The sequence below is a fragment of the Gekko japonicus genome, unplaced genomic scaffold (genome assembly GCF_001447785.1).
Source record: "Gekko japonicus isolate JY-2015 unplaced genomic scaffold, Gekko_japonicus_V1.1 scaffold189, whole genome shotgun sequence".
NCBI classification, from domain to species: domain Eukaryota; kingdom Metazoa; phylum Chordata; class Lepidosauria; order Squamata; family Gekkonidae; genus Gekko; species Gekko japonicus.
Window position 1 is genome coordinate 1,153,056 of NW_015163608.1, and position 11,783 is coordinate 1,164,838.

At 42.6% G+C, this 11,783-nt stretch overlaps 1 protein-coding gene across 1 annotated transcript in view; it reads left to right on the forward strand.

The window, feature by feature from the left end:
* TENM2 (teneurin transmembrane protein 2) overlaps positions 1-11,423 on the forward strand; it is a 618,318-nt gene extending 606,895 nt beyond the window's left edge. The window contains exons 27-29 of the mRNA XM_015407305.1: positions 2,999-4,613; positions 7,196-7,326; positions 10,657-11,423. Of these exons, the coding sequence (XP_015262791.1) occupies positions 2,999-4,613; positions 7,196-7,326; positions 10,657-11,418 (2,508 nt within the window). The 3' untranslated portion in view covers positions 11,419-11,423. The remainder of the gene's footprint in view (positions 1-2,998; positions 4,614-7,195; positions 7,327-10,656) is intronic.
* Positions 11,424-11,783: the final 360 nt, after the last annotated feature.

Genomic DNA, 11,783 nt, shown 5'->3' on the forward strand with positions numbered 1-11,783 from the left:
ACAATGCCATAGACTCCACTCTCCCAACCAGCCATTCCCTCCTGAAGAACCACTGTTCTCAATCTCCAGGTGAGGGGTGGAGCTCACTCAGAATTACAACTGATCTCCAGGAAAGAGGGGGGAGGAGATGGAAAGCTAAAATCAGAGGGGCAGATAATGGCAGGTTGATGCTTGGCTGGGAAGGAGATATGGTTGCCAACTCCAGGTTGGGAAATTCATGGAGATTTGAGGGGTGGAGCCTGGAGAGGGTGAGATTTGAGAAGGGGTGGGACCTCAGACAGGTACAGTGCCATAGACTCCACCCTTCAAACCAGCCATTTCCTCCTGGGGGAACCATTTTTGCCAGTGTCCAGGTGAGGGTTGGAGATCATTCAAAATTACAACTGCTCTTCAGGTAGCAGAGATCAGTTCCTCTGGAAAAAATGGTGGACTCTGTCATTATAACCTGCTGAGGTTGCCACAGCAAATTGACGCCGAGTGCCCAAGGCCTTGGCACTCTCCCAGAGCCTCTTTCTAGAACTCGTATTTATTTCCACAACGGACTTTACTGCTAATACTGCTATAAAACAGAAAACTGTAATATTTTAATATTACAATTTGCAGTATTTAAATGTGTAATATTTTAAACTGTCCTTACTAATTTTCTTGAATAACCAGCCCATTTATTTTAGTTTCAAATATAATAAGGTAATTTAATGAGGTTGGCAGCCTTGTTGCCAGTATTGCATAGCATCTTGTTTTAAAAGTGTGAATGGCATGGGGGATGCATCTGGAAGCACCTCATATAATAAGCCAAGCAAGCATTAGGATTGCCAGGTCCCCCCTGGTCATCCGCAGGGGGTAGGAGTCGGGTTGCCAGTTCCAGGTTGGGAAGATCCAGGGGGGTGGAGCCTGGGGACGACAGGGACCTTAGTGTAGTACAATCAGGCCTATAGCTAGGATTTTTTAAAAAATTTGGGAGGCCTTTTAGAAAGTGGGGGGCTGCAATAGAAATAACAATAAAATAAAAAGCTCAAATAGGCTGGCTGGCCCCTGCCCCAGCTGGTCTTCCCATGTGGTAGGTGGAGGGAAGGGCAAGGCCTGGGCTTCGCCTGACATTACTGCCAGGGAGCTTGAGGGACAGCTGGGCTTCCCACACCACAGGGTCCGCTGCTGCTTCAGCTCCATGAGATCGGGAAGGTGGGGGCTTGGCTGCCCAGAGGGAAAGACTCTTTGCCCTTTGGCCAGCTGGCCCTGGCTGGGGGAGAAGAGGCCTATGGGAATGCAGCGAGCTCAGGCACCTTCTCTGTCCTGTTCTTGCTTGTCCCCACCCAGGGACAGAGAGGGGCCTTAGCCATAGGGGCATTCATCGACTGCTTGGCCCCTAGGAAACGGTGCAGGGCTATAAAGGGGGTGGGAGCCCACCCTCCTGGGCCTGGAGGACTCCCAGCCAATGCCCAAAGCAGAGCCCACAGAAGGCAGGCAGGCCAGCAGGAAATTCCTGTCTCTCTGTCCATCTGGGGAGAGGAGAGCTGACAGAGAGCGAGCAAGCAAGGAGCTGGCCTCATCTTGGGCCACAAAGAGCCGTGGAAGGGGACAGTGAGTACCTCCAGAAAGTTCCTCAATGTCACTGCAGGAAGGCAGTGTCAGCTCACCCAGCTCCTCACCTCAGTGTAAGTGGGGTGTGGGGGGGGGAGAAGAAAAGAACATGCGCCTGCAAAGGATATTGCCCCCTCCTTCTTGTCCTCCTCCCCCTGTGACCACTTGGGAATTAGGAAAGGGGCAAAGCAGGTGTAGGTCGCACAACTCCTGCTTCCTTTCCAAGGCGTTTGCTATGAGAAGGATTAGGCAGGAATTGCTCGGCTGTGAAGGGATCCTCTCACTGGCTTCTCCCTTAGGAAGAAGAGTCCTGCCTCTGTCTTCCACTCGGGAGTCTACCCCACTGCCAGTGCCAGCTCCAGAGAGTCAGGGGGCCTGGGGTGGATAGGAAACTGAGGGACCTTGGCAGGAAGTCCGGGTGGGCCCTGGGAGGCCCCACCATAGCTACTGGCCTTAGTACAATGCCATAGACTCCACCCTCCAAACCATCCATATTCTGTAGGGGAACTGATCTCTTTAGATAAACAGTAATTCTGGTTAATTTGGGAGTAATTTTGGACATGAACAGTAATTTTGGGGGATCCCCAGGTTCCACTTGGAGGCTGATATCTCTAGCAAGCATACACCTAGTCAGTCTCTTAGACTGGAGACTACAGCATCTCCCATGGAAGAACAGGTTTTTTTCCTGTGCCACTAGGCAATGAGTAGGCCTGTGATGAGCCTTGCTTACTGCAGGTTGTTGTAGTAATGACATGCACAATTAATGTTTTCGTAAGACAAGGTGCTATGTGTGTATTTGCCAATAGGTGACAGCTGAAAGTCACTTCCCAGTGAGAAAATGATAATGTAAATGCACCCTTTCTTCCCTTTCTTAATAGTACAGACTGAACCTGACAAAACAATATCCCATAGCTCATCTCTGAGCCTTATTTATAGAATCTGAGCCCTTACTTAAGCCATGTTTTCCTTGCCAGTATATATTGGTTTTAAGAGAACTGCATGCTATGTTTCTTCGAAGACTATTCTTTTTAAAAACAACAGAACAGTGTAGAACTATCATTTTTAATTTATCTGTAATCTTTTTGATTTTTCAATGAGAATTACAACACCCTTAAGGAATTAATAGTAGTTCTTTCAAAAATGTAGCTGAGAAGTGTCTATAATTTTGACAAAATGTACTTTGGATTCACATTCAGATAATCAGACTGTCAGTGATATTTACTGGTTATATACACATACTTTAGCAGCCGTGGGTAGACATGTCACATACACAGGAAGAATTACTGGTGTATTTGCTTTATTTATGTGTATTGTAATTCTAAAACCTACTTAGCATATTCTTGAGCTAACCACACACACATGCAATCAGGAAATGACTCTATGCCATCTAATTTACATTTTTGTGTTTGTTTTGTAATAGTCCATGGTTCTGCTACTCCAGAGTCAGCGGCAGTACATCTTTGAATATGACACTTCAGACCGACTACATGCTGTCACTATGCCCAGCATTGCACGGCACACTATGTCCACTCATACCTCTATTGGCTACATTCGAAACATTTATAACCCTCCTGAGAGTAATGCCTCAGTGATTTTTGATTATAGCGATGATGGGAGGATTTTGAAAACATCTTTTTTAGGAACTGGTCGACAGGTTTTCTACAAGTATGGGAAATTATCCAAGTTGTCTGAGATTGTGTATGACAGCACAGCAGTGACTTTTGGATACGATGAAACCACTGGAGTCCTCAAGATGGTGAATCTACAGAGTGGTGGATTTTCTTGTACTATTCGCTACCGTAAAATTGGCCCTCTGGTTGACAAACAGATTTACAGATTCTCTGAGGAAGGTATGGTCAATGCAAGATTTGATTATACCTATCATGACAATAGTTTTCGGATTGCTAGCATCAAGCCTATAATAAGTGAGATACCTCTTCCCGTTGACCTTTATCGTTATGATGAAATCTCAGGCAAGGTAGAGCACTTTGGAAAATTTGGAGTAATCTACTATGATATAAATCAAATAATTACCACAGCTGTGATGACATTGAGCAAGCACTTTGATACACATGGACGTATTAAGGAAGTTCAGTATGAAATGTTTCGATCACTTATGTATTGGATGACAGTGCAATATGACAGTATGGGAAGGGTAACAAAGAGAGAATTAAAACTCGGGCCTTATGCCAATACAACTAAATACACCTATGATTATGACGGTGATGGGCAGCTTCAGAGTGTGGCAGTCAATGACAGACCTACCTGGCGTTACAGTTATGATCTCAATGGAAATTTACATCTTTTGAATCCGGGAAACAGTGTCCGATTGATGCCACTGCGCTATGATCTAAGAGATAGGATTACACGCTTGGGCGACATGCAATACAAAATCGATGATGATGGCTTTCTATGTCAAAGAGGCTCTGATATATTTGACTATAACTCTAAAGGCCTCTTAACAAGAGCTTACAACAAAGCAAATGGATGGAGCATTCAGTACCGTTACGATGGAGTAGGAAGACGAGCTTCTTACAAAACTAATCTGGGGCACCACCTTCAATACTTTTATGCTGATCTGCACAACCCTACCAGAGTAACACATGTATATAACCATTCAAATTCAGAAATAACCTCTTTGTACTACGATCTGCAAGGTCACCTTTTTGCCATGGAAAGCAGCAGTGGGGAAGAATATTATGTTGCCTCTGATAATACAGGTACACCACTGGCAGTATTCAGTATCAATGGCCTCATGATCAAGCAACTGCAATATACTGCATATGGGGAGATATATTATGATTCTAACCCTGACTTCCAAATTGTGATTGGATTTCATGGAGGACTGTACGACCCCTTAACCAAACTAGTCCACTTTACTCAGAGAGATTATGATGTTTTGGCTGGGCGTTGGACATCTCCTGACTATACAATGTGGAAAAATATTGGTAAGGAGCCAGCTCCATTCAATTTGTATATGTTCAAGAGCAACAATCCTCTCAGCAACGAACTGGATTTAAAGAACTATGTGACAGGTGAGAAACAGACCATGGTTTTGAAATCAAAGGAACATTGTGGAACATGTTACAGTTGGGATTTTGCATATAGAAAAATATCCCGGTACCAGATGAGAAGTCAAGGAATCATACATGGAATAACTGGGGTGGGGGCTCATCTTAATAGATCTAAAACTATTGGCATCATAAGAAGCATAAAAGGAAGGTTGCACAGCTTAATGTCATGTAGTTCCTACTCCTTAGTTAAGACATGAGGAATGTTTTTTTAAAACTGAGGATGTAATTCTGCATCAGTTCTTTGGACTTAACATGTACTAAACTCAATGGGATTGAAGCACACATGATGAGTGGAAGTTGAATTTATTTACATGAGCATTACTTGTATACAAATTTACATTCAAATACATTAACAGGGCAGGGCATATTTTTACTATTGTGAAGCATAATTGATTCTGAATGTTATTAAGCTGACTGGCAGAACAATCAAGAGCCCTGAACTTTATGCACACGGAATAAGCTTACTGACTTAAAATGCCTAAGGCTAAGCAAGAGTTTAGTTTGTGTGGTGTATTAAAGTAACATTCAGCACCTTGTAAGACTTTGACCTAATGACACTTTACAGGCAGACATCACATTGATTTACAGAGGGAAATGTTGTCATGCAACACTTCAGTCATGTACCCATTTAATTCAGTGTTGAGTCATTGCCTTGAGATTCACTGTGTACTTAGCCGAAGTCCATTAAAACAGGCCAATGCAGGAGCCAGGAACAGCTGCTAGGATCCTAATATCCTGGCTACCAGTGTCCAAGAAATAAAATAGTTGATGTGCAAGTTCAAACTCAATAGGAATAAGAACTAAACCCCAATAGGAAAAAAAAATGATATATCTTAGTGTTTAAAGTACTGTTTAAGAACCAAAAAACGATTGAGACACATTTGGATTCAAGTTAAAGTTTGGGTGGAAGTTCTAACATCCTTCCCTATTAGTTATCATTTGGTTCTTAGTAGGATCACACAGTACTTGAACTAGCCTCTAACTGTTTTTTCAAAGAAAGTCAATTAACATCTATTCAAGAGAAACTCTTTTCAGAGCAGAATAAGCAGTATGTTGTAATTAAGGCCACAGTAATTTTCTGAAGAACAAAAAAAGTCTCTTTCCCCACCCCCCAGCAGCTACCATAATTTCAGAAGAGATTAAAACTTCAGAAAAGGCAAAATATTTTTAAAATGAAGCATGACTAATTCATAGAAACCACCAAGAGCTGTGTATTCTCACTTAACTTATTCTCTGATATTTGGGGTTTCCTTCAGCTGGAATGTGCTCTTGAAATGACAGAAATCACTGAACAGTGGACACATTCCCTGCAGGCCTTGGGTCAAATCTCACCTGCTGGTGGAACAGCACTTGAGGGTACAGTGATCCTGTCCTTAAAACTGCAACCTTCCCAAATGGCACTTTTTTAAAAAATTGAGAAAATTACACAAAACTGCATGCAATTTCTAGCTTAGTCTTTATGTGTCTGTTTCAGTTACCAACTGCCGCTTAAGTATCAGGTTTTTGCTTAAAGCCAGTTTGGTGTAGTGGTTAAGAGTTACGGTCTAATCTGGGAGAAGTGGGTTTGATTCCCCACTCGCAGCTGCTGGATGACCTTGGACAAGCCATAGTTCTGACAAGAGATGTCCTTGAAAGGGCAGTTCTTGAAAGAGCTCTCTCAGCCCCACCTACCTCACAGGGTCTCTGTTGCAGGGAGGGGAAGGGAAAGGAGTTTGTAAGCCGCTCTGAGACTCTTGAGTGAAGGGCGGGGTATAAATCCAATCTCTTCTTCTTAATTATTGCTGGCATGTACAAGGGTAGTTTACTCACTTGTACTGTATGTTTATGAAGTCATTCGTGACTTAGCTGCTCAAAACCACTTTCTCCATTTACATAAAGCACTGCTTTTTCTATCCTAAGTTGTTATATATGGAATCAAGCATCACTTTTTGTCTGTGACCTAACACATTTAATACCCACTGATGAGGGCTGACATCTTTCAGCTTCTTAATTATTTTGCTGTGAAGGAAAACATGAGTTTGAGAAAGAGGCAGTGCTCACAAGAATGTACTCAGCCTCTCTTCATTCCATACTGAGGAATCAAAATATTGGGAACGTAACCCTATGTACAGGTATAATCGTCAAGGTACTGTTAGAATATTTTATAGTACAATTGTGGTCACAAAATGAGATTATTAGGAAATATTTTGGACACACAGACCCGTGCTATAGAAACTGGTAGTAATAGCAGGAGCAGGAGGAGTAGTAGTAGTAACAAGGACAAATTATGTTCTTGGAGCTCAGCAGAAAGATAGTTTTAAGATTCCTATGAACTCGATAGCCAAGAAGAGATCTTCCCTGTTGGTTTTCTTGTTTCTTAATACAAATAAAGCAGCAGTTGTTCTTCATGCTTGGCTGGGGCATTTTTGTTTGCTAAGAAAAATAACTCAGGCTAAAAAATCTGAAGCTGTATCCTGCCTTTCAAGCAGATGTTAAGATTCAGTGTGATCAATGTTTACTTTGCACCGTCAGGTCTCACACACATATTTACTTTTAATTCTCAGATGTGAAGAGCTGGTTAGTGATGTTTGGCTTTCAGCTCAGCAACATTATACCTGGTTTCCCAAGAGCAAGAATGTACTTTGTGCCACCTCCTTATGAGCTGTCGGAGTCTCAAGCATGTGAAAATGGACAGGTAAGCAGAAGTACTTTCTATCCACCCAATGAACTTGCTTCAGTAACATTGCAATTGACATTATTTTATCGATATGTCAATGGCAAAGTGTATCTGACAGGCTGAGTCTGTCTGGTGAGACTGAAATAAACTGAATTGGATGGATCTCATGCTGTGCATCTTTATTTTCTGTCCATGAATACTGTTACTCTCATTGCAGTGTTTTTAAGCTCTCAGTATTTATCATTAAAATGTTGGTTGCTTAACAATGATAGTTGATCATATTGTCACCTTGCAATATCACTACTTTTATGCCTGTTGCGTAAGGCAGTAAAAATTGTGACAAGCAGTTATTCTATTAATAAAAGTTTCACGTATGACATAAAACTGCATGGTTGACTGGAAATAGGTTTAAAACCCTTAACTTATTTGACAGGGCTTTTAATCTCTCAGGGCTTAGTTGCCATTTTAGCTTCTTATTTTAATTTAATAATAACATGAAGGAGATCAGCTCCCAGAAAATTACTTGAAATCATTTGTAAAGTGCAGATATATGCTGTCAAGCAAGTCGCTGATTGATACAAACACCACCACTACCCTCCGAGAATTAAGAATGCCTTTTCTTTTCAGATTAAAGTGTGTGAAATTGGAGCAATTTTGGACTAATTATTTTCCAAACTGAAAGAACTCTGGGATAAAAAGGACCAGGCTGAATGGGAGGGGGGAAATCATGCATACAGAAGTGGGTCAACACAACAAACATTTGGGAGACATTGGCCCCGGTCACACGAGGGGTGGGGGGACCATGGCCAAAGTACGGCTTTTCTGAGCCGCAGCAAAATAGACGCACAGCGGTGGGATCAGACAGATCCCCAAGTCGCCGTGCAGTTGCTCCCCGGCACGATCAGATGCCGGGAGAGAAGCCACGGGACGGAGAGCGAGGCAGCCGGCTGTGCATGTGCGCGCATGCGCAGTTTGGCTAGGAGCCTCAAATGCTGCGGAAGACGGGCGCGCTGGCGATTCCACGGCCACCCTTGCTGCGGAGCTTCAGGTAGGTAGTACTCTTTTCTAGGTTCTTTTTTGCTGCGTGTTTCCCCCCGGAAAGGACAGATCGGGGACGGGTGTGCTCTGCTTCCCAGATGTTGCGGTGTGATCGCACCCGTTTGATGCGCCCCCGATCCGTCCCTCTTGCGGGGCAAAATCTCCCATGTGACTGGGGCCCTTGTCTCCCAAATACAGCCAGTTACCATGTAGAGGGTTTTTTCTGTAAACAGAAAAGCACCCAAGACATAAAACAACCCCAGAAATCTAGTGATTTTGCAGTTGCAATGCTTTTTTGACTGATTCAATAAAAGATTATGGCCCATTTGTTTTTGCAAAGGAAAACTGATCCAGGGAAGCAGGGGTGTCGAATTCATTTGTTATGAGGGTGGAATCTGACATAAATGAGACCTTGTTGGGCCGGGCCGGGCCGGGTGTGTCATAAAATGTAATGCCAGGTAGCGGAGATATAAACTTTATAAAGGACACAAACACAAACGGGTGGTTTTTTTTTTACTTAAAATAAAAACATGCTTCAAACATTAGCACTCTTGCAATATTTTATTTATTTAACAGTGTCTGATAACTGACACCTCTTGCTCTGAATTATTGCATCAAAATGTCTGTGCTGTTGCAATCTTGAGTATGCAGTTCAGGTGTGTATCTGTAAGCTGCAAACCTATGATGAAGCAGCAGCAGCAGAACTGGAAGAAGCAGAAGACAGCCAGTTCCACTGCAGGCCTGATAGAAGCCCTCCGGAGGACTGATCCGGCCCCCAGGCCACATGTTTGACACCCCTGCATTAGAGTGGTTTATGATAGCACAAACCCTTAAGGAACCTTCACCTCATCACAGACAATTCTGATCTTGGGGTGGAAAAATAACCCCACAAATACTAAAAATATCAGTGATCAACAATAATAGATGCTTGTAACAGGCTCTGGGTTTTGTCAAACATACTGTCTTCTACATAGTTTTGTTTTGGGGGTTTTTTTGGTAGTTTACTACCCCAAACTACATGGGAATTTGGCTTGGGTTAGTGAATACACCCCAGAATACAATTTGTGTATTTTTTTCCACACTTCAGTGAAATGGTTTTGAATTCAGTCACAAACATTTTTACATACTTGTTGGTGCATATTGTATGATCATTATGTCAGCAAAGAGTATCATAGCATAACTCTGCAAATAAACTTGAAGTACCATGTCATAAAACATAGTTACAAATCTCATTTGAGCCAGCAACGTTATTTCTTTGTGGGTGACTGTCAGACCATACGGAAAACATTTTTTTGTTAGCTACCATGAGGCACAATATAGAGGTTGACCCAAGAAGTCAGAATTATTATTGGCTGCAGACAAGCTCCATTTACTCACACCTTCTGTAGTTTGAAAATCTGCCAGCCATCAAACCTGATAGTACTTTTACAGATCAGTTGGGTGTATGCAAGTAATTGTACATATTCAGCAGAACTTCTGACTTTTATTGAACAGCAGATATTCATACTGTATGGGAAATTGCTCCTAAGACTCCCTTAAGATTCAAAAAGAAGTATGCCAAGTAGGGTATAAAGGGGGAAAGTCCAAAGTTCATCAAAGCAAGTAAAATTCACCATGGAGCCCTTTAAACTGTAGTCAGGAACTACAGGGAAATAAATAAAGGTAAGACCATAGACTTAGAAATCCATTTTGATTGGTGACACTACTAAGGCAATAACACATGTTTACAAAAATGGTGCTTATCTACCTCTTTAGTGAAGGGTCTGTGGCTCAGTGGTAGAGTACATGCAGTGAATGTAGATCATCCAAGATTCTAGTCCTGGCATCTCCAGGTAAACAATCTTAGATAGTGTATGTCTGGAAAGACCTTTCTTTGCTGGAGAATCTGGAGAGCCACTGAGCTAGTGAAACCAATAATTTGACTCAGTAAGGCAGCATTCAATGTTCAAAAGACCAAAGTCCCCAACCCACTTATTGAAGTAAAGATTGCCTGGTGTAATACCAATTGCAGCACAGTTATGGCCCCAGATAGAGCTCACAGCTGTAATAAGTCCCATGCTAGCATCCATATGATCATAAAATGTAGTTTTTAGCAAGTTACCAGTTACAAAGCCTCCCTCTCTAGGCAAGAAATAGTGCATACATTTTCTAAAAACATGGGATTTGGGAATTTAGTGTGTTAACTACATACTTCAACAATATGTTTAAAAATGGGTAAATTAGCGGGTCTTTTAATGAGTATTGAAGCATCTTTGTGTAGTCTGCATTTCCAAATGCTCTATAACTTGTTTTTCTCTGTTGTTATTGTAGTTAATTACTGGAGTCCAGCAGACCACAGAAAGACACAACCAAGCTTTCATGGCCCTTGAGGGACAAGTCATATCTAAAAGACTGCATGCCAATATTAGAGAGAAAGCAGGTCACTGGTTTGCAACTGCCACTCCAATTATTGGCAAGGGTGTCATGTTTGCTGTGAAGGAAGGCAAAGTGACGACGGGTGTTTCAAGTGTCACAACAGAAGACAGCCGAAAAATTGCCTCAGTGCTTAACAGTGCCTACTACCTGGAAAAGATGCACTATAGCATTGAGGGAAAGGACACCCATTATTTTGTCAAGATTGGGTCATCTGATGGCGACCTTGTCACCCTAGCAATGACCAGTGGGCGTAAGGTGCTAGACAGTGGAGTGAATGTCACAGTGTCCCAGCCAACCCTCCTTATCAATGGAAGGACTCGAAGGTTCACAAATATTGAATTCCAGTATTCCACCTTGCTGATGAACATACGTTATGGCCTGACGCCTGACACGTTGGACGAAGAGAAAGCTAGAGTGCTGGATCAAGCTCGGCAACGGGCCTTGGGGTCAGCCTGGCTCAAAGAGCAACAGAAGGCACGGGATGGCAAAGAGGGCAGCCGTCTATGGACTGAAGGGGAGAAGCAGCAGCTTTTGAGCACAGGGAGGGTGCAAGGCTATGAAGGATACTATGTGCTCCCAGTGGAGCAGTACCCAGAGTTGGCAGACAGTAGCAGCAACATCCAGTTCTTGAGACAGAATGAGATGGGAAAGAGGTAACAAATTAATCTGCTGTCATCCTTGCCTGGATGAATCAGTAGCTACAACTGTTATCTCCTCTCCTAAGGAGATGAAGACCAACGGGGGCACTGGGCTGAGCTACTTTGGGATAGTAAGTGGCAACAAAGCTCACATTTTTTGAGTGAAATGCTGCTGTCCAAGTGATTAAAAACCACATCCTGAAGTGACTAAAGCCAGACTGAAAACTTTAAACCGTACAAATTCAGAAGTACCCCATAAATATTACCCACTTGTTCTGGGTCTAAAGAAAAAAATCAAAACAAAAATATTGACATGGAAGGCTTCATCTTATATTACCTCACTCCACTCACATGTGAGCAAATTTTCAAGAAATCCAAGAGGGC